The following is a 23,181-nucleotide window of genomic DNA, read 5'->3' on the forward strand; positions in this document are numbered from 1 at the left end:
GCGAGCGCGGGGCGTCGCCGGTGTGGTGACCAACGTCCGGCTGCCGAGCTCGCGGGCCGGGCTGACCGAGAGTGGAGACACGCGGAGGGGTGGCCGTGGCGATTCCCGCCCAGGTAGTTTAGCCCCCAGCCCAGCGCTCGACCGCTCGACCACACTCCGTTTTGCGGAAGGCTGGTCCTGAGGTTTCTGTGGTCTAAGCGCTCCGCCATGCCCTGGGGAAGTCGGTCTTCCTCTTGCTGTTAGCGCCGCGTTTGCGAATGGGTTCAGGAATTCTCACCTCTGGTGGCGGAGAAGCGAGTTAGGATACGTTAAGCACTCAATAAATGTTTAGTTTTTGCCTCACAGGGGTCGACATTTCCTGTGACGTTTAGCGAATAGGGTTGTAGCGCCGTCGACGTTCCTAGTGTGTTTGTCAGCCGGCTCGGAGCAGCCAGGCAGTTTGGAGCTGGAGTCGGGGCTGCGGCAGCGGCCAGTAAACGGAGCCGCGGGCTAGCAAAGCTTCACTCTGGACTGCACGAAACTGCAGAGACTGTCCTTGTGACCCTGTCAACCTTAAATAATGAGATTCAGGAAACATGACTGAGTTTATTCGAGCCCAAAGCTTGAAGCTGGCCATCTGGGAGCGTGGATTCACGTTGCCCTGAGTATATACCGATAAGCAGCAGTTACAAATGAGTTTTTAAAGGAAAGAAGAGGCAGTTACATTAAAACAACAAATTATTGATTGTCTATACATTGTTCTTTGTATCACAAAATCCAGGAACTCAAAGATGATGAGTGAGGCTGCTAGTCTGAAACAAAATGACAGTTGCTCCATGCATGGGTGAAGAGGGTGAGACTTAAGTCCCATACTCCTGTCTTGCTGGACCTGATAAATTTTGCATACCTCGCATAGCTCAGACTGCTCCAGGCTATTTTTTCTCAGCCCTCAAGGTTCATTTGCACTCTAACATTTCTAAGGTAAAAGGAAGTAGACCAGTTGGAAGGGTTCATAATGCCCAATCAATTGAGGGTAAAAAGGTGACTTTCCTTATAAGATAATGAGGAAATGGCCCATAGACATGCTTTTCAGTGCTGTGATGTCATCATAGCTCATTACAACTACAAACTCCTGGGCTCAAGTGATCCCCCTGCTATATCGTCCCAGGTAGTTGGGACTACAGGTGTGTGCCACTACACCAGCAAAGTTTTCTATTTTTTGTAGAGAAGGGGTCTCACTCTTGCTCAGGCTGGTCTTGAACTCCTGGCCTCAAGTGATCTTCCCACCTCGGCCACTGTGCCTGGCCAACATGCATTTTTATTTTTTGGCTCACATGGTATTTTGAAGGAATATGGTAGTGAATTAGTCACTACCATTTAGAGACTGAAAGTTTAGATTATAAAAACCCAGTTTTCCAACTTGTGTAGAAAAATCAGATCAGGCAATATTGGACCCAGAATCTGTATGTTACCAGTCACCTACAGCTGCTCCCTTCAGGTAAGACATAATCATTTGCCTGACCAACTTGGCTCATTTATGTTACCTGCCTGGTTCCTGTAGGCATTTGAGGTTTGCAACCTCTCGTGTAGAGTATTTGTTCTCAAACTCAAAAGTGGACTCTCAGGTTCAAATCAGCATCATAACCCTCACAGGATTTCAAGCTATTAAAAATATCCTTTGAGACAGGCTAACACCTGTTATCTTTATTATTAAAAGATAACAGGCTCAACTCATTGGAACATTTATTCTATTTTATGGAATGAAGTATTGCATGATTCTAGAATCACAGTAAAGCCAAATGATCTTTAAACTGAAAATAATAATAACAGCTTAGTTTATGCAGTGCTTTATCACTTACAACAACCTTTTTATGATGGTTCATTTTAATGATCTTAAAATATCTTTGTGAAGAAAGCACAGTATAATTAACCTCCCAATGTCAATAGTTGGCCAAGGCCAACCACTGATGCAGCTAGAATTCAGCACAAGTCATATGGCTTTTCCAGCCAGTGCATTTGTCTGGTAGACTGGAATACAAGGATTGGGAGCTCAGGAAAGAGTCCAGGCTAGAGACAGATATTCAGGCATCCTCAGCATGTAGCTCTAGGAGCAGAAGAGAGGACCAACAGAGACAGCATAGTTAGACATGGAGAAAGACCAGCCAGGGAAGCAAGAAGAAAACCAAGAAAGTATTATGTTATGGCATAGAGCCAAGGCAAGGGAGCAAAAGATAGTTAAAAGTGTCTAAGGCCACTTAAAAATCAAGTAGAAAAAAAATGAAAGGTGTGTGTTGGGCTTATCCACAGTGAATCATTGGTGACCTCACTAAAAATGGTTTCATTGGAGCGGTGGGGTAGAACCTACACCTTACCGTAAGTGGAGGAATGAAGAGATGAGGTAGAGATGGCAAGTGGAGATAGCTCAGGGAAGTTTGGCTGTGGAGAAAAGAGTGGGAGCTAGAAGGATGATGTGATGTTGAGATGTTTTAATATGGGAGATTCTTGAGCAGCCTAAAACTGATGGAAGGAAGCTAGTAGAGAGAGAGGGTTTGCTGGTACAAAAGAGAGGGAAATGATGGGGTGAGATCCCTTAGAAGATAGGAGAGCAGTGACATCCAGAGTGTAGGTGGAGGTGTTTGCCTTGGACATAGGAAAAACGATTTCTTAGAAGAGGAGGGAAGGAGAAAAAAGTGGGTTGTAGTTGCCTATAACTTTATGTGTTTGTTGGAATTAAGGTAAAGGAATTCTCTGATAGCTTCTGTTTTCATTGTGAATAAGGGAAGGAAAACATCTACTAAAAGTGAGAGGGGAGGTAGGAAACCCAAGGTTTAAGCAGTGTGGAAAAGATCTAAAATAGTTATTTTGGGAAACTTAATGAATAATTCACCAGAAAGCATGAGATAGTTTGAGGGCTCATTTGAGTTTGGAGGCCATGAACTTATGCATGACCTCCCCATTTGACCTAGGATCAAATGGAGATTTCTAAATTGTGCAATTACGTGGGAAACTAGAATCTATTGAGGCTGTTTATTTCATAAGTACTTATAGAGCACCTTTATTTATTGGCACTGCAGTACACGCGATAGTAACATCGTCTTAACCCAAATCTGTGTGTCTACGTTCTTCTCCTTAGATGTTTGTTCTTAGATATCTTACATCTATACATCACCTCATATATATATATATATATATATATATATATATAAACAAAACTGAATTTATGGTCATGATCCCCAAACCTGTTCCCCTGCACTAGATTTCATAGAAATTAAGAGGATCATTTCATAATGATGAAAGGGTGAATTCATCAAAAGGACATAATAATCATAAACATGTATGTACCTAAGAACAAAGCTCTAAAATACATGAAGCAAAAACTAATGGAACTGCAAGGAGAGATTTAAAAAAAAAAAAAAATCACAATTATAGTTGGAGAAGATTCCTTTCTCAGTAAATGATAGGACAAGTACCCAGAAAATCACTAAAGATACGGTAGACTTGAACAACACTATCAACCAACTTGACCTAATGAACATTTGTAGAACACTCCCCACAACAACAGAATACACAATTTTTTAAGTGCATAAAGAAAATTTGCTAAGCCAGATCGTATTCTGGGCTATGAAACCAGTATATTCTCTAACCAGAATGAAATTAAATTAGAAATCAATAACACATCTGGAAAATCCTTTGAAAATTTGGAAACTGAATAACCCACTTCTAAATAACCCGTGGGTCAAGGAAAAAATCAAAAGGGAAATTAGAAGATACTGTAAACTAAATGAAAATGAAGGATTTGAAAATTTGTGGGATGCAGCTAAAGCACTATTAGAAAATAGGTCAGTGACCTCAGCATTCATCTTAAGAAACTAGAAAAGTAAGAGCAAATTGGCTGGGTACAGTGGCTCACACCTGTAATCCTAGCACTCTGGGAGACTGAAGCAGGAGGATTGCTTGAACTCAGGAGTTTGACACCAGCCTAAGCAAGAGCAAGACGCTATCTCCTACTAAAAATAGAAAATTTAGTTAGATGTGGTGGGACACGCCTGCAGTCCCAGCTACTCTGGAGGATAAAGCAGGAGAATCACTTGAGCCCAGGAGTTTGAGGTTGCATTGTGCTATGATGATGCCACTGCACTCTACCCAGGTAACAGAGTAAGACTTTGTCTCAAGAAAGGAAAAAGAAAAAAAAAAAGCAAATGAAGCCCAAAGTAAGTATAAAAAAGGAGATAATAAATATCAGTGGAATTCAATGAAATAGAAACTAAAAACAATAGAGAAAGTCATTGAAACCAGAAGCTGATTTTTTGAGATTAATAAAATGGAAAAATCTCTGGTCAGATTGAACAAGAAAAAGAAATGGCTCAAATTACTCATATCAGGAGTGAGAAATGACATCACTGCTGAAAGGGTAACAGAGAATGTAATGAACAACTTTATGCCAATAAATTTAACAAATTAGATAAAATTAGCAAATTCACTGAAAGAACAAACTATTTAAGCTCACTTAAGAAGAAATAGATAACCTAAACAGCTCTAAATCTGTTAAAATACTGAATTTGTACTTGAAACTCTTCCCTCAAAACAAGACTCCAGACTTGGATGGCTTCACTGGGAATTCCACCAAACAATTCCATGCAAACTCTTATAGGAAATTGAAGAAAGGGCTGGGCGCAGTGGCTCACGCCTATGATCCTCGCACTTTGGGAAGCCAAGGCAGGAGGATTGCTTGAGGTCAGGAGTTTGAGACCAGCCTGAGCAAGTGTGAGACCCCATCTCTACAAAAAAACAGAAAAATTAGCTAAGCATGGTGGCACACGTCTATAGTCCCAGCTACTCAGGAGGCTGAGGCAGGAAGATTGCTTGAGTCCAGGAGTTTGAGGTTGCAATGAACTATGATGATACCACTGTATTCTAGCTGGGGCAACAGAGCAAGACCCTATCTCAAAAAAAAAAAAAAAAAAAAAGAAAAGAAAATTGAAGGAAGGAATTATTTCCCAAATCATTGTTCCTAACAGTGTTATTCTGACACCAGAACTCAGCAAGGACATTATGAGAAACTACAGACTAATACCTCTCATGAGCCTAGATACAAAAGTTCTTTTAAAACATTCTATAACAAATTGAGTCCAACGCTGTATAAAAAGGACGATACACCATGACTAAGTGGGGTTCATCCCAGTAAAGCAAAGTTGGCTTAGCATTTGAAAATTGATGAATGTAATTCACACTATTAAAATTAAGAGTAAAAATTTAAAAAATGGATTATTTCAACAGATATAGAAAAAGGATTTAATTAAATCCAATATCTGTTCCTGATTTAAAACAAATAAAAACTAGCTGGGCATGGTGGCTCATGCTTGTAATCCCAGCACTTTGGGAGGCCAAGGTGGGAGGATCACTTGAGGCCAGGATTTCGAGACGAGCCTGAGCAATGTAGTAAGACCTCATCTCTACAAAAACAGAAAAAAAATTAGGCAGGTGTGGTGGTGTGCTACTCAGGAGACTCAGGCAGGAAGATCATTTGAGCCAGGGAGTTCACAGTTGCAGTGAGCCGTGATTGTACCACTGCATTCCAGCATGGGAGAAAGAGTGAGACCCTGTCTCAAAAAAATAAAAAATAAATTAAAAAAACTGAGCAAATGAGGTATAAAATGTCATTTCCTCAACATGGTAAGGGCATCTATGAAAAACCTATAGCTAACATCATATGGAATAATAAAAGACTGAATATTTTTCCCCAGAGATAAGTAACAAGCAAGATTGTCTGGTCTCACTACTTCCATTTAGCGTTGTACTGGAAGTTCTAGCCAATGTAATAAGGCAAGAAAAAGCATCCAGATTGAAAAGGAGGAAAATTGTTTATTTGCAGATGACATAATCATCTATGTCAGAATTCTTCAACCTTGACACTATGGACATACTGGGCCAGTTAATTCCTTATTGCTGTGGTGGGGGTGGGGAGAGTTTCTGTGTGTTGATTTAATAGAATGTTTAGTAGCATCTCTGACCTCTACTGGCTAGACACCAATACACAGCCACCAGTGTGACAATCAAAAATGTCTCTAAACATTTGCCAAATGTTTTCTTCCTAGGGGAGGCAAAATCATTGTCAGTAGAGAACCACTGCCCCTTGTATTAATAAAAATATCAGATGCAATCTACAAAAAGAGCTACTAGAACTATTGAGTTTAGCAAGGTTGCAGGATGCAAGATTAATGTGCAAAAATTATATTTCTACATATTAGCAACAAATATTAGAAGTTAAAATTAGAAAAAAATGCAATTTATAATAACATCAAAAAGTATAAAATACTTGGGATGGATCTGAAAAAAGATGTGCAAGATTTATACATTGAAAACTACAAAAGTTTTCTGAGAGGAATTTAAAACTTTAATAAATGAAGAGAGATACCATATTCATAAATCAGGAGATTCAATGTTAAGATATCAGTTCTCCACAAATTGATCCATAGATTCAATGCAATGCAGCTAAATTCCCAGCAGACTTCTGTTATAGAAATTGACACACTGATTCTAAAATTTATTTGGATCTGCAGAGGAGCTAGAATAGCCAAAACAAGTTTGAACAAGGACAAAATTGTATGACTTACATTACCTAACTTCAACACTTATTATAAAACCACAATAATCAAAACAGTATGGTGTCAATCTAAAGATAGCTAAGTAGGTAAATGGAACAGAAAAGAGTACAGAAATTGGTCTACAGGTGTATGAACAATTGAGTTTTTTTACAAAGGAGCAAAGGTAGTTCATTGGAGAAAGTGTAATCTTTCCAACAAATGATGCTGGAAAAAATTGAATGTCCATATCTTTAAAAAATGAACCTGAGCTATACCTTGCACCATATATAAAAAATTAACTCAAAATAGATCATAAATCTAAACGTGATGCCTAAAACTATAAAACTTCTAGAAGAAAAGAGGGCCGGGCATGGTGGCTCTCGCCTGTAATCCTAGCACTCTGGGAGGCCGAGGCGGGTGGATCGCTCGAGGTCAGGAGTTCGAGACCAGCCTGAGCAATGAGCAAGACCCCGTCTCTACTAAAAATAGAAAGAAATTATCTGGCCAACTAAAAAATATATATAGAAAAAATTAGCCGGGCATGGTGGCGCATGCCTGTAGTCCCAGCTACTCGGGAGGCTGAGGCAGGAGGATCACTTGAGCCCAGGAGTTTGAGGTTGCTGTGAGCTAGGCTGACGCCACGGCACTCACTCTAGCCCAGGCAACAGAGTGAGACTCTGTCTCAAAAATAAATAAATAAATAAATAAATAAAAACTTCTAGAAGAAAAGAGAGAGAAAAATCTTTGAACTATGAGCTTTTTAGATATGACACCAAATGCATGATCCATAAAAGATACAGATAAAGTGAATTTCGTCAATATTAAGAACTTCAAAATACACTGTTGAAAGCAGCCAATATGTTCAGTAGGTGAATGGATAAACTGATAATGTCCATAGTACTGCATATTATTCAGTAATAAAAAGCTATCAAACAATAAGACTTGGAGATACTTTAAATGCATGTTGCTAAGTGAAAGAAGCCAATCTAAAAATGCTTCATACTGTAAGATTCCAACTATGTGACCTGGAAAAGGCAAAACTATGGAGACAGTAAAAAGATCAGTGGTTGCTGAGGATTCAGGGCAAAAGAGGTAAGGTGGGTCACCGGAGATTTTTAGGGTGGTAACACTATTCTGTGTGGTACTGTACTGGTGGATACAAGTCATTTTATATTTGTCAAAACCCACAGAATTTACAACACAAAGAGTGAACCTTAATGTAAACTGTGGGCTTAATTATAATGTATGTGTATTGGCTTATCAATTGTAACAAATGTGGCACACTAATGTAAGATGTTAATAATAGGGAAATATGAAGGGGGGGATGTGAAGGTATGTAATGGCACTCTGTACTTTCTGCTCAATTTTTCTGTAAACCTAAAACTGCTTTTTAAAAAAGTCCATTTTTTTAAAAAATACACTCTTGAGGGAATGAAAAGACAGCCCAGACTGGGAGAAAATGTTTGCAAATAATAAATCTTTATAGTGTCCATTGAAGCACAAAAATTTTTCATTTTGATGAAGTCCAGTTTGTATATTTTTTATTTTGTTGCCTGTGCTTTTAGTGTCATGTTTAAGGATCTTTTGTTAAACCCAATGCCATGAAGATTTTCTTCAATGTCTCCTAAGAGTTTTATAGTTTTAGCTCTTCCATTTAGGTCTTTGATCCATTTTTGAGTTAATTTTTGTATGCAGTATGAGGGAAGGTCCAATTTCATTCTTTTGCATGTGGGTATTCAGTTGTTCCAACACTATTTGTTGAAAAGACTATTCTTTCCCTGTTAAATGGTCTTGGCACCCTTGTCAAAAATCAGTTGACCATAATGTAGGGATTTATTTCTTAACTCTGTTCCGTTGATCTGTGTCTTTATGCCAGTACTGTATCATCTTGATCACTGGAGCTTTGTAGTAAGTTTTAAAATTGGTAAATGTGAGTATTCCAAATTTTTTCTTCTTTTTTCAATATTGTTTTGGCTATTCTGGGTTCCCTGAATTTCCATATGAATTTTGGGATCAGTTTGTTCATTTCCACATAGAAGGCAGTTGGAATTTTGATAGGCATTGAATTGATTCTATAGATGCACTTGGAAAGCATTGCTATCTTAACAATATTAAGTCTTCCAATTCATAAACAAAAGATGTCATTCCATTTATTTAGGTCTTATTAATAATAATCTCTTTCAGCAATGTTTTGTACTTTTGTTAAATTTGTTCCTAAGTTTTTTGGTACTATTATAAATGGAATTTTCTTAATATTCTCAGATTGTTACAGAAACACAGTTGATTTTTATATAGTGATCTTGTTTCCTGCAACCTTATACTCATTTATTAGTTCTAATTGTTTTTTCTGTGGATTCCTTAGGATTTTCTATAATATATACAAAATTATATCATCTGCAAGTAGAGACAGTTTTGTTTCTTCCTTTCAAGTCTGTGTGCCTCCTATTAATACTTCGTTTTCTTGCCAGATTGCCCTGGCTAGAACCTCCAGTATAATATTTAATGGAAGTAGGAAAGCAAACATCATTGTCTTGCTTTTGATCTTAGGGGGAAGTTTTCAGTCTTTCACCATTAAGTATGATGTTAACTGTGGGTTTTTTTAATAGATGCCCTTTACCAGGTTGAAGAAGTTTCCTTCCATTCCTAATTTCTTGAGTGTTTTAATCATGAAGAGGTATTGGATTTTCTCAACTACTTTTTGTGCATTTATGGGGATGATCATGTGGGTTTTTTCTGTTATTTTATAGGTATTGTTAACAGAAAAATCCAAACCCTGTAAAATGATTTAAAGAGGTTTATTCTGAGCCGAATGTGACTATGGCCTGGAGCTGCACAATCTCAAGAGGTCCTGAGAAGTGAGGTGCTCCCGGTGGCCAGGTTACAGTTTGGTTTTATACATTTCAGGGAGATGGGAACTGCAGGTAAGATCACGTATAAATCAATACAAGGAAAGTATACATTGGTTTGGCCCAGAAAGGTGGGACATCTCAAAGCAGAGGCTTACAGGTGATAGATGGGTTCAGAGATTCTTTGATTTGTAAGTGAGTAAAGCAATAAAGCTTTGTCTAAAGGCTTGGAATCAGTAGAAGGAAAGTTTTAAGATAAGGAAGTCTGCTAATCAGAGAGCAAGCCACAACATACTCACTTGCTGTGACTTAACCTTTGCCTTGCATGGCCTTACCTGTTTGCAATTAGTCTCAACAACAAAAGGGAAGGAGTGTAACAAGGCATGTCTGACCTACCTTCTCTTTGTGGTTGAAAGCTCAGCTTTAGGTTTTTCTGGGGTCTCCTTGGCCAAGAGGGGGTCCATTCAGTCGGCAGGGGCTTAGGATTTTATTTTTAGTTTACAGTATGGTATGCTGCACTAATTGATTTTCAGATTTTAAACCAACCTTGCATTCTTGGAATATATCCCACTTGGTCATGGTATGTAATCCTATTTATATGTTGCTGGACTCCAATTGTTCACATTTTGTTGAGGATTTTTCCTTCCATATTCAATATTTACTGTATTCTAAAAAATAAATTTTAATTGAAAAAAATTAACCATATAAAAAGTTCTAGAAAAAATATAATGGACATCTGTTTCTCACTATTAGTACCCAAAGAACCAGAGGTTACTTTTCATCTTATTTTTGTTAGAATACGCCCCTCTGGCTATCTTTCCTACTAATTTTGAGTAAAAACTCTGGACAAAATACTAAAAGAAAAAATACCCAAAAGCCAAGGGGTTTGGAAGGGGGGTCAAACTTGAAGTTAGTGACGCAGGTATGAGTTTCCAACTTTTTAAACCTCTTTTCTCATAGCTTTGACCCCAGACTAGTCCTCAGTTGCAGAGTTGTGCTGTGGGGTTGCACAGGCAGTGAAAACTCTGAGAGAAACCCTCATCTTTCCACCCAGAGGAGCCGTGAACATGGACCCCTTCAAGCAGAAGCATGTGAGAGAAAGACAAAAGAACTAGAACTTTGAAAAAGAAGAGGGGACTCACTCTACCAGATGTCAGGACTTACTGTGAAGTTGCAGTCAAGATGGCAGTATTGGCAGAAGGATAGACACATAAGTGGAATAGAACAGACTTCCAAAAGTATGGCCCATGAATTTTGACCACAGTGCAAAGGCAGTTCAGTAGAGAAAGGATAGTCTATTCAAAGAGTGGCATGGCAACAATTTGACATCAATCTGCAAAAAAGGGAGAATCAATTATACCTTGCACAATATGTGAAAAATTAACTCAAAATAGATCACAAACCTCAAGTAGAACCTAAAACCTTAAAACTTCTAAAAGAAAACAGAAAATCTATGTTGTCTTGTGTTAGGCAAAGAGTTCTTAGATATGGCACTAAAAGGCTGGTCCTCCTCCCTCCACCTCTCTGACCTCTGACTAGCTCCACCATCTCAATCCTCTGATACTTTTGCTGGGGGAAGCAGCATCCTCTTCAAAGTAAAACCCAGGGGATACTTTCTTATTACTCTTCCTTCATTTCTGAAGGGCTCACCCTGGGGACCCTTCCTTGAAGATGCCTCCTCCTTAGAAGGCCTGAGAGGTCTCGTGTCCTGCCCGCTCCGGCCCACGTACCTCTCCCTCTGACAACCCCATGATGTCCAGGTAGCTCAGGCCTTCCTTGTGCTTCTGACTCCACATGGGGCCATCTCATCCTCCATAACAGTGTGCAGTGATGACTCCAAAGTCTACGTCTGTAGCCCGGCCTTTTTCCTGACCTGGGTCTGTGTCCACCCCACAGCTCACCTCATGGACAGTCCAGGTGCCTTTCCTGTGTTTTGGGAAACATGACCAAAGCACACAGGTCATCTTCCCTCAGGAACATGCCCTGTCTCACTTTCCTTCTCTTGGGTGGCACCAGGGCCTCGTTGTCTCCCCCTCATCTGTCACCCCTCTTCCAAGGTGGGCAGGTCTGTGCAAACCTACCCCCAAAGTCCAAGGAAACTGAGAGGCTGAAAAAAGAGGCTGACATATCCAGTTTCTCAAAAAGAAACATTTCATAGGGACCTACGAACAGAAGCCATGTCCTGGCAGCCATGGGACAGCATGGCGGATGCCCACACCGTTACCCCAGACCCAGGGCTTCCACACCATAGAAAGGACAGGCAGGACCCTGGAGCCGACCTCCGAGAGGGGCATGGATGCCAGGTGAACCTGCCTAAGGGCAGGAACAGTAGATAAAGCAGAAACCTAGAGATGCCCCCAGCAGGGATTACTTAGAAGTCAGCCTAGGTCAGCACCCAAGGTGGGACTGCTTCAGCCTCCACAACCCTCTCCGACAACCCCCACACCTTCCACACCTCCCTGTCCCCTGGTGCTGCCAGGCTGCCTTCCTCTCTCACCTGATTACGGCAGCCACCTCCCGACCAGCCTTCTGTTCCCTCTCCCCTGTACCAGCAGTGCCTGGCTGCAGGACGGCATTAAACTTTTGGCTGTGCCTTGGATCTGTGGGATGTCTCAGGGTCCCCCAGTGCAGTGTAAAGTCTGTCGTGCCCAGTTGGTGGGGCTCACGGCTGCTCTCACTTCACAGCCTGGTTCCCACCAGGGTGCCTCCAGCTACCCCACCATACCTCAGTCTGCTCCCAGGAGGCACTGGGGTCACTTCTGTCCAGAGCACCCTCTACCTGGCATCTTGCTTGTCTTCCCAGGCTCACCTCTGATATTACAAATGCCTAGGAGCTCTGTGCTGAGGGAGCCACAGCCGCAGCTGTGGCGTTTGCTGGGTGTGCACCCAGCCCTGGCTCCTGCAGGTGGACTAGAGGAGGGGCATGGGTGACAGCGCCTGCCTGGTGCTAGCTGGTCACTCAGGGCCTTGATTTCCCGAAAGGTTACAGCTACAGTGTGGCCCCTGCGGAAAACGACAGCCCCTAGCACACATGCATAGGCACTGAGGCTCCCAGTGACCTGGGGCCCCACAGGGCACCATACTCCTGCTCCAGGTTTAGGGGTGCTGTGGGGTCAGGCGCCTCAGGCCCTTCCCTGGCAACGTGGTGTGTCTGACCACATGTCAGACGCAATGCACCTTCACCCATCTCTCCCTTCTCCTGAGGGGAAGCAGGCCCAGGGCATGTCTCTTGCCCAGATGTGTGCTCAGCAGTGGCAGGGCATGGGTGGGATCTGATACTGGCCCTCTTAGCTGGAGGCTGGAAATTTGAGGGGCCTCCTGGGAGAGGACAGAGCAGCATGGGCCTTCCTGCCACAGCCAAGCCCCCGCCTGGGGAAGTGCCCCCATCCCTGGCCCCGCACTGTGGCTGAAGCCGCAGAGGCAGGCCTCCCGGAGCATCCCACCGGCATGCTCAGAGCTGTGCTTCCTTCCAGCTCCTGTGACCACCGGGCAGCGGCCCCACCATGTCCCAGCCCCAGACCCCAGAGCAGGTGCTCGATACACAGGGAGACTGCACCCCAGGCAGGAGGGACGAGGACTCCGGGGAGGGGACCCAGTGTTCCCACCGCATGCTCAGCTTCAGCGACGCCCTGCTGTCCATCATCGCCACCGTCATGGTCTGTATGGGGCCCTCGAGGCACTGCCCAGCCTACTTCAGACCCGTCCCCAGCCCCTCGGGCAGTTTGGGGAGTGCCCAGCACTGACTCTGAGGCTCCAATACCACTGCGTCCCAGCAGTGGTCAGTGCCCGGCTCAAGGAGCATCTCTCTGTTCGTTTCATCTCTTTGTTCCTTTAGATCCTGCCTGTGACCCACACGGAGATCTCCCCAGAACAGGTAATAGGAGCAGGTTGTGCTTGTGTCGTGTGTCCACAAGAAGACTCACAGGTCCACAGATGGGGCCTGGGCCCAGGAGCCAGCCCCACACGCCTACAGCTTCAGAGGCTCGTGGGGCAGGGCCTCGCTTGGAGGGGAAGGGGGTTGTAGGTGCTGTTTCCCTCAGCTGCACCAGCTCAGCATGTGCCCACCCAACCCGAGAGGTCCTGGCCTTAATGGGGTGGGAGTGGAGGCCGGGCTCAGTGCGCACAGGCAGCGCCCTTGAGCGAGCCTGAAGGACAGGTTCGAGAAGGAGGGCGGCCTGCCCTGAGAGGCTGGTGTCCACAGAGCAGCAGTGTGCTTTGCTGGGAGGGAGCTCCCCCGGTGGGGTATCTGCCCTTTGCCCCAGGGTGGCCCTCATAATAGGTACTCCAACTAAACAGAGGGCAGGCTGCCCCAGCCTCGGCGGAGACACTTCCACCCTGGCCCACTCAACATGGTTTCAACTGAGAGGTGAGTGGGGAAAAGTTTTAAAAGCAGAGTTTGTTTATAGCCAACCTATTGGAATTTTTCTGAGTTAAAGAGCAACATGTAGCTGGGCATGGTGGTGCTTGCCTGTAGTCCCAGCTACTCGGGAGGCTGAGTGGGAAGGATCCCTTGAACCCAGGAGTTGGAGGCTACAGCGTGCTATGATGATGCCATGGCACTCTAGCCTGGGCGGCAGAGCAAGACCCTGTCTGTACAATAAATAATTTAAAAAAGCACAATGTGTAGTATCTTAGAAACTGAACTATTTTGGAAGACATTTGGGGTGCGTGTGTGTCATCACACTAGCCATGCAGGCACAGCAAGACAGAGGAGTGAAGACCTGTCTTCTCCGGCCCCTACGCACAGCTGAGGTCTGGGCTCCAGTTCCGACTTGTGAACTTGTGAGCGGAGCCGGATGGCGGATGGTGCTGGGAAGTCTCAGGAGCTGCTCAGCCTTTGGCTTTTTCATCTGTGAAAAGGTGATAATGATCCCTTTCATAGGATCTTGCTGAGAATTAAGTAGAAATGCAGGTTGGGCCTGGGCCGGCTCTCAGGGAGACCCTGAGCATCTGTAGGCGGCCCCGGCGCGGGTGCCTGGTTCCTGGCAGTCCTGAGTGGAAAGTACCCACCCTCCCCACGGGGGCTGAACGGTGGAGCGAGCCCCCAGCAGCTGCTCAGGAAAGCTGCATCTCCACCAGAGGCCGTCCTGGCTCGGAAGCCTCCGCCAGGAAGCTGCAGGGAAGGCTCAGCCTGATGTGGTCGTGAGGTGCTTGCCTCAGCCACCGATTTCAGAACAGGTTGTCAGAGTGCGGCTGCCTGCATGTGAGATATCTAGACCAGGAGGTCACATGAAAATAAAGCTTCATTTGTGGTTAAAAATAGGAAAACCCTGTGAGCCCAAACCTCTTCACACTTCTCTGCAGTCAGGATCATCTCTTGGAGATGTCGTAGTGCCAAGTCTCTTCTTTGTGCGGCCTGACTGGTCCCCACAGGGGCCTGGGCTCGGATCGTTCCTGGAGCCTCGTTCAGAGAAGACACAATTGTGGGAAGAAGGCAAGGCCCAACATGCTTCCAGAAGAAGGGGCCAGAACAGCGGACGCCTCCTGCGACCCAGAGGGTGTTCACGGGGCTGCTCTCACTCTGATCAAAAGAAAAAGACTAGTTAAACCTTGGGAAACCCAGTGATTCGAAAAACATGGCAGTGCCCGATAGAAAAAGTAACTGGACTGGACGCTAAGTTAGTGGCCCAGAGGCCTTCCTGCAGAAAGAGAAAGTGATGGGTTTTCTGTTTTGAGCATTTGTTGATGAAGCACCACACCCCTTCCATGATTTCACGGTGAGAGCTCCGTGTGATGCACAGCCCCTGCCTGCGACTCCGTTCCAGCCGCAGGCCACGGTGGAGCTGCTTACCAGAAAATGCCCTGTGTAACCCTGACGTGGCTCACACAGTGGGATTTAAACCCCAAGGCAGTGGTGTGTGGGGAGGCCTTAGCGGGTAATCAGGTCTGGAGAGTAGGCCTCGTGAATGGGGCTAGTGACCTTAGAAAAGTGCTAGGGGAGCTAGGGCCATTCCGTCCTTTCCTGTGAGGACACCAGCATGGCACCGTATGTGAGGAATAGGCCCTCACCGGGCCTTCACCCCCTGCCTCGTTTATGCACCCTCATGGTCTGGGTAGCCCATCCCCACGGGATGTCCCCAACAGCTGACATTTCAGTGGGAAAATTGTCCACAAAATACTCCAAACCACGCGCCTGTGGAAGTGGACAATGGATCACTGCTCTGGAGAAAGGGCGGAGCCCCAGGGATGGGCCCGCAGCTGTCAGGGAAGACGGATCAGGCACAGGACAGAGGCTGAGCCAAGACTGGAGAGTTTCTGGGCTCTGCTTGGGGGGCAGACCCCTCCCAGGCACTTCACAGGGCCCGCCTGGGGATCACCCTGCTCTGGGGCAAGGCTGGCCACCACACAATGCCATCCCAGGAGATGACTACCACTAGGTTACACACGTAGCTTTCATTCTAACAGTAATTTTCTTTTATTCTAGCATTTTGACAAAAGTATACAGAAACTTCTAGCAACTAGGATTGCTGTCTACCTGATGACGTTTCTGATTGTGACTGTGGCCTGGGCAGCACACACAAGGTGGGGGCCAGCTCTTCCGAGGCAGGCCTACATCTCAGAACCTGCCAGGTGCAGGTGCTGGGTAGGCGGAGGCCTGGGGCAGCAGCTATTATAGGGTGTGCGGGGGTGGAAGCTGCTCCTTCCCGGCCTCACCCTGGGTCTCTTGGTGGAGCCCAGGGCCTGGGACAGTGGAGTGGACCCGTTAGAGTTTGTCAGCGCTGCCGCTACCCACTAGAGCCGCCACAAGACCAGGAGCAGGCAAGGGGACGGTGCTCGAGCCACGTACTCCGAGACACTGGCCAAGGCCATTGCGCGGTGTGCAGGGCCCCTCCTCAGCCCCTCTCTGTTCCCTGGGACTCGCAGGCTGAACTGGGGAGGAAAGACCTCTAGAAGCCAGGGGGAATGTGGCCCGGCATACCCCTCTCCCATGGGGGGCTGGGGGCTTTTCTCCCATCACAGCCTCCCCTGGCACCAAGCCCTGTGGGGGCGCAAGAGCTGCTGCAGTCTCCAGCCCTCAGGCCCACATAGCCACCGAGAAGGCGGGGGCACCAGCTCCAAAGGCCTGCTCTGGAGAGACCGTCCCCAACAGCTGCCAAGTGCACACAGTCGTCCGTGGGTTGACCCTGGCTTTGCATCAGGAGAAAATGACAGGGACACCTGGGAGTGAACAGGGTGCTTTCTGGGGAACTTGCATTTGCTTCTTTGTTTTTCTAAATGTATGCTAGGTAGTATTTTATGTTGGTGAAAAATGACATTTCTTAATGTTTCAACCAGAGAATACTGGAAAGAGTTTGTGTATGTTTAGTTGTATTAGAACCACAATTTGTCAATGACCTGTCTTTTCCTCTTTTTCTTAAATTGTTTAGATTGTTCCAGGTTGTTGGGAAAATAGATGATACACTTGCCTTGCTCAACCTGGTGAGTATTTTCCTGTCATTTTTTGGGAAATGCTTTTAGTTTGGAGTTTAACCCTCTAATGAAGAGTGGAAGGCAGCAGTTGGCTTCTTCTCTCGTGGCCTCTGGGTCCTCGGAGCCTGGATCTGCCTTCACTGGGAGTGCCTTCGAGGGACCTTCCCCGTGGCGTTCCCACCTGCATCTCCACCCAGATAAACCCAGGCTTGGGCTAAGGGGCTCAGCCCCTCCCATCTGACCCAAGCCAGGGCACAGGTTTCCACAGTGTCTGGGGGGAGGCTCTGACCCTCGGCGGCCCACCACTCTGAATTGGGTGGGGCCCTCTGGGAATGAGGACCCACGGGGTGCCTCACAGCTGTCCCTCCCCGGCAGGCATGCATGATGACCATCACCCTTCTGCCCTACACGGTGAGTTGCATGCCCCCCATGCTCCCCTGAAGCTTCACCAAGCACCCCCTTGGGTGCAAGGCCCAGGGCCTAGGGTTGCAGAAGTGAGAAGGTTCTAGGGGCTGCCTAGGACTTTCGGGTTGGAGGTGGGAAAAGTCAGAGACTACCAATGCTCCCAACCCCACCTGGCCCCCAGCCCACCACTCCTGCCTACCCTGGGCCTATCCCCAGCTTGGCCTCCGTCCACACACCCGGCGCTGCCCAGGCCATAGAAGGGCTCACACTCCGAGTTCTGACAGGATGGGCCCGTCTGAGCTTGCAGGGCTCACAAAGCATCAGGGTCTGGGGAGTTCTATATGGACTTGACATTTTGGCCTTGAAGGCCTGAAGCATTCGATGGACTTGGCTCCTGTGGGGCTCTGGACAGACCTGGCCGTGGCAGCTCTACTTCCCAGGGGATGGCACAGCGATGGGGAGTCAGAAGCCCTGAGCCCTGGTATTTGAGGGGGTTTTTTGGGTGTTTTTTTTCTTGGACACAGTTTTCCTTAATGGTGACCTTCCCTGACGTGCCTCTGGGCATCTTCCTGTTCTGTGTGTGTGTGATTGCCATCGGGGCCGTGCAGGTAGGATGCCCAGGGCCTGCGCTTCGTGTGTGTGTGAGATCCCACCGGGCCCTGCAGCTGGGGTGCTGGGAGCTCAGGGCCTGCCCATGTATATGCAGATGTGTCTTTCCAGAGCCCCCGTTTTGCTGGCTGGAGATGGGAAGGGTGGTCTCTGAAACCCCCACAGGCAGTCCCAGGGGCTCCCATCTCCTCTCAATCCCGTGTTCACGCTGCCAGCCTTCCTCTGTGGGTCCCCCCACCAGATGCCCCAGCACTACCCACGCTGGGCAGCCTGAGGGTCAGCTGGCCCTGCAGCCTGCTCTCCTGCAGGCGCTGATTGTGGGGTACGCATTCCACTTCCCGCACCTGCTGAGCCCGCAGATCCAGTGCTCCGCCCACAGGGCCCTGTACCGGCAGCATGTCCTGCACATCGTCCTGCGTGGCCCAGTGCTGTGCTTTGCTGCCGCCGTCTTCTCCCTCTTCTTCTTCCCCCTGGTGAGTGCCGGCACAGCCCCCCAGGGCCCGGGCAGGGCAGGGCTGCGGGTTGGCAGAGGTCCCCCCAAGGGTCTTCTCTACGAGGCCTGTGGCTGCAGCGAGTATGCTACGAGAAGGCGGGTGTCCGTGGCCGGGGAAGGAAGCAGGTGCTGCTGCTCCTCCGAGGCCCCCAGGACCCAGCCTGTGCAGGACAGAGAATCAGCACTCATCCACGGGGGTGTCCAAGTTGTCCTCAGTGAAGCTCCAAAATGATGATGATGAGAAACAGATGCCAGGAGTCCAGGGCTGGGCTTGTTTCTTTCGTTTGGATGAGAAACCCGCACGAACTGTCAGGGCAGTGAACACCAGCAGCTGTTTGGGTGGAGGGTCAAACCACCCTAGCTGCTTCACCTTCCCCCAGGGCGGGCTCCCCCTTGCCCAGTTGCATTTCCTGCTTTTCCGTGGGCCCTGCCTTCCTGTTGGCAGCCTCCTGCCCACACCTGCCTCGCACCTGGGAGGCGCTGCTTCAGCGCTTGTTTGTTGAATGATGTGTATGATTTTTGCTGCTCGTTGTGGAAAACCGGATTATAAACAAATCTGGGACTTCAAGTTGTTATTTGTCGTATTCTCACCCACTTGAGGTGCATGTGAGGTGCTTACAGCGAAGGACAGGTAGGGACGCTTTGCTGTGGGCCGAGGCCATGCAGTGGGGAGGGCAGCCATGAGCAGAGGGCGTGGCTGGACCAGGGAGCCACCTGCAGGGCGTCAGGAGGGGAGACTCGCAGCCGGCCAGGCCTCGCTGGGGAGAAGGGCGTGGGGGGCGCCATGTCTGTGGCCGAGCCAGCCTGAGTGCAGCGCAGTGTGGTCCCCAGCACTTCTGCAGGGCCACGTGGAGGACAGGGACCCAAACACTCTCTCTGGCCCTCAGTCTCCCTTTGTTTTTAATTTGGCAAAATACGCATAATATTTACCATCGTAAGCATCTTAAAGTGAACAATTCGGTGGCATTTAGCGCATTCACGGTGCTGTGCAGCCATCACCTCTGTCCAGTCTCAGAACTATTCCTTCATCCCAATACACACCCAGCACCCACCAGCAGTCACTCCCGTTGCCTCCTTCCCCTCGGCCCCTGGGAACCACCGATTTCCTGTCTCTGGATTCTCTTCTGCACGTTCATGCAACTAGAATCATACCATACGTGGCCTTTTGTGTCTGGCTTCTTAACTGTAGCATAAAGTTTTCAGGATTCATCCATGTTGCAGCCTGTGTCAGAATCTTACTCCTTTTTTATCTCCCAGCCATACAGTCCCTTGTGTGGATTAAACCACCTTTTGTGTATCTACTCGTTGGTTGATAGATTTGGGTTGTTTCTACCTTTTGGCTACTGTGAATCATGCTGCCGTGAACACTGGCGTACAAATCTCTCTTCAAATCTGTGTTTTCAGTTCTGTGCACATACCCAGAAGTGGGATTGCGGAATCACATGGTAACTCTGGGTTTAGTTTTTTGAGGAACTGCTGTGCTGTTTCCCACAGCAGCTGTACTATTTTATGTTCCCACCAACAGTGCACAAGGTTCCGGTTTCCACACATCCTCATGAACACTTGTTATTTTGTCTTCTTGATACTAGCCGTCCCGGGGGTGTGGAAGTAGCTCGCTGTGGTTTTGATTTCATTTTCCTGATGACTAGCAGTGAGGAGCGTCTTTCCCTGTGTGTGTGTTGGCCGCTTGCATATTTTCTTTGGAGCAGTGTCCAAGTCCTTTGCCCATTTTTAGATTGGGTTGTCTTTGTATTGTTGAGATGTATGGGTTCTTTATGTATTTCGGACACTGGACTCTTATCAGGTACATCATCTGCCAAGATTCTCTCCTCCTGTGGCCACCCTTCGACACCCTATTGAGCTCTTCATCGCAATAAAGCACAGTTCCCTGGTCCTGCTGCTGTCCTGCCCGTCCCCTCATTGGAGCTGATGGCTTCAGGGTGGGGTTTCTGGCTGGGAACTAACTTGTGTGTGTCCCTGCAGTCTTACCTGCTGATGGCGACCATCATCTTCCTCCCTTACATCAGCAAGGCCACCAGCTGGTGCAGAGACAGGCTCGTGGGTAGGTGACCGTGGGTGGGCTGGCCTGAGAGGCCCACAGGCTGCCCATCTTCCATGTGGTTGCTTTGCACTGAGGCTGCTGGGAGGCACCACCCAACTCCCAGCTGCTTCCAAGGATGTCGGGTGGGGGTAGGACTGAGCCCAGGGCGAAGGCTGGGGCGTACCCAGCTGGACCCTGCTTCGGGCTCTGTGCACCATTGGTCCTGGCTGCCTCCCCGCTACCCCTCAGGGTGACCTGCACAGTCTCTGGCCAGCATGTTCCAGCCCCTTCAGGGAAGAGGGCAGTGATGGCTGTGCTAGCCCCACAGCCCCACATGAGAGGGGCTTGGCCAGCTCCCACTCCCGGCATGTCCACAGGCCACCAGGAGCCCCCAGCTCACCCTCTGGAGTTCACTTTCGACCTCCACGAGCCACTCAGCAAGGAGCGGGTGGAAGCCTTCAGCGACGGCGTCTACGCCATCGTGGCCACCCTCCTCATCCTGGACATCTGGTGAGGACCCCTTGCGAGTGCCACCCGTCAGGTGGGGAGTCTGTGTCTGAGTCCCTGGTGTCTCTCCTGGAGACTCCACAGAGGCTCTTTTCCCCCTGGGTGCCCAGAGCTCACCCCAAGAAGGGCAGATCTCCCAGAGAGTGGGCATGGGTCTCCCATGCCGCAACCAGAGAGCTTGGGCAGGGGGTGGGAGCACCAGGAAGAGACCAGCCCCCGGCCCTATCCCCACCCTCACTCCAGCCTCACCAGTTGCACTCTGTTAAAGCCCTGATCTTAGTTACCACATTTTTGGTTTTTTATATCTTCCATCCTTTTTAATAGTATTCTGCTCCTTAGTCATATCTCAGCACGCGCTTTCATTTCCTTAAACATGTTAAAACACTCTGATTTTATATTCCATACCTGATAGTCTCAAGTCTGAGTCTCCTGATACTCTCTTGGTAGCTTTTTTCTACTGTAATTTATGCAGTTTTTAAAACTGGAAACAGATATTTCTTGGTACTTGTTTTCTAAGGTCTAGGTTTAAGGAATATTCCAGAATGATCTCCCTTTGCACTGAGGGACCTGCAAGGAGAGGCTGTGGTTTGGGGTGGCCCAGGGCTCAGCCGGCACCCTGCTGCCTCGGGCCTCACTCCTAGGGTGACCTACTCAGGCTCTCTCCTGCCTCCAGCCTGTACCCCCGCCCCCTGCCCACCATTTTTGAGGTTGGACATCTGTCTGGGGCTGCTTCCAGGACCATCCTCCAGTCCAGTTGATGAGAGAAGATGCTGAGTCCCCGTTTTCTAGGATGTGCTGTTAGGGGCAGCAGCCCTGACCAGAGTGGTTCTTGGCCTCCTCCGTGGCCATGGGAGAAGCCCAGAGGTGCTAGGGCTGCACGTGCCCTGCTGACGCTCCCTAGAGAGTTCGGCCCAGGAGTCAGTCTCCTGGGACTCCCTGTGCTGCTCTAGGAACTGTAGAGGCAAACCCTCCTCAGATCTGCAGGACCACTCCCCTCGCACAGGCGTCTGGCCACCAAGGTGCTGTGAGGGTGGCTCAAAGAGGGGTATGGACGAAGGAGGGAACAGACCTCACCAGTTCCCCGGTGGGCTTGCCCCGTGGAGCAGACATTGGGAGGGGGTGGCACACACTGACCTCAGCCAGAGAGAGCCTGGGCCCAGGGCCAGGGCTGCTCACCAGCCCTTGAGGACCCAGCAGGGCAGGGCTGCTAGTTAGCACAGAACAGACGAGCTGCCGGGTACGTGTGAATTTCAGAGGAGCGATGAAGTGTCCGTAGCACAGTGCCATGACAGCGCAGTGCACTGAGCCAGCTGCATCGTTCTTCTGAGTCACGTGGGCCCTGGCCCCTGGGGACTTCGTGGGCCTCAGGGAGGCTGGTACAAATGCCATCTGTTCCTGATTCTCAGCGAGGACAACGTTCCGGATCCCAAGGACGTGAAGGAAAAGTTCCGTGGCAGCCTGGTGGCAGCACTGGGCGTGTACGGGCCACGCTTCCTGGCATACTTCGGCTCCTTCGCCACAGTGGGCCTGCTCTGGTTTGCCCACCACTCACTCTTCTTGCACGTGCGCAGGGCCACACGGGCCATGGGGCTGCTGAACACACTCTCGCTGGCCTTCGTGGGTGGCCTCCCACTGGCCTACCAGCAGACCTCAGCCTTCGCCCAGCAGCCCCACGATGAGCTTGAGCGCGTGCGCGTCAGCTGCGCCATCATTTTCTTTGCCAGCATCTTCCAGTTAGCCATCTGGACTGCAGCCCTGCTGCACGAGGCGGAGACACTGCAGCCATCAGTGTGGTTCGGTGGCCAGGAGCACGCATTCATGTTTGCTAAGCTGGCCCTGTACCCCTGCGCCAGCCTGCTGGCCTTTGCCTCCACCTGCTTCCTGAGCGGGCTCAGCACGGCCATCTTCCACCTCATGCAGATCGCCGTGCCCTCCACCTTCCTGCTGCTGCGCCTCCTCGTGCGCCTGGGCCAGGCTGGCCTGCGGGGCCTGCGCGGCCTGGCGGGCCCAGCACACTCCTGGCCAGGCCCCACGGGTGAGGCTGACTCGCAGTCGCTGCTCCTTCCTGCCCCCTGACAGTGGCCAAAGAGCCCAATCCCCCCATCCCCACCTGGGACTGACGAGGAAGGCGGCCAAGATCATCTGATGGCCAGAGCTGCAGGTTTACAAGGCCTGGTCTTTATTTTTGTTATGAAATATCATGTTCTGTTTCAGTGTCCTCAAATTGGTCTCCACTTTTTGCGGAGAGAGGAGTTTCATAGGAATATGTTTTATTGCATTTACCCAGCCAGTTCCCCAAAGACATTG

The 23,181-nt window shown here is 48.4% G+C and overlaps 2 protein-coding genes across 6 annotated transcripts in view; both read left to right on the top strand.

Annotated features, from left to right (window-relative positions):
* TMEM175 (transmembrane protein 175) lies at window positions 1-23,125 on the top strand. Of its 5 annotated transcripts, XM_069496187.1 has the most exons (12): window positions 1-113; window positions 12,883-13,065; window positions 13,245-13,283; window positions 13,706-13,775; window positions 14,097-14,269; window positions 15,834-15,931; window positions 16,777-16,828; window positions 17,195-17,230; window positions 17,749-18,306; window positions 20,310-20,388; window positions 20,745-20,877; window positions 22,281-23,125. In XM_069496187.1, exons 2-12 carry the CDS (start codon window positions 12,913-12,915, stop codon window positions 22,948-22,950), a joined length of 2,061 nt encoding a protein of 686 aa, XP_069352288.1. In that variant the 5' UTR covers window positions 1-113; window positions 12,883-12,912; the 3' UTR covers window positions 22,951-23,125. The 5 variants fall into 5 exon arrangements, with proteins under 5 accessions (XP_069352288.1, XP_069352291.1, XP_069352289.1 ...); XM_069496190.1 differs by lacking the exons at window positions 13,706-13,775; window positions 14,097-14,269 and having other exon boundaries at window positions 17,749-17,832; window positions 18,142-18,306; XM_069496188.1 differs by lacking the exons at window positions 13,706-13,775; window positions 14,097-14,269.
* Window positions 1-23,181, top strand: part of MAEA (macrophage erythroblast attacher, E3 ubiquitin ligase) — a 400,167-nt gene that overhangs the window by 25,809 nt on the left and 351,177 nt on the right. The window lies entirely within an intron of this gene.

Source organism: Eulemur rufifrons, chromosome 20 (assembly GCF_041146395.1).
Source record: "Eulemur rufifrons isolate Redbay chromosome 20, OSU_ERuf_1, whole genome shotgun sequence".
Lineage (NCBI taxonomy): Eukaryota > Metazoa > Chordata > Mammalia > Primates > Lemuridae > Eulemur > Eulemur rufifrons.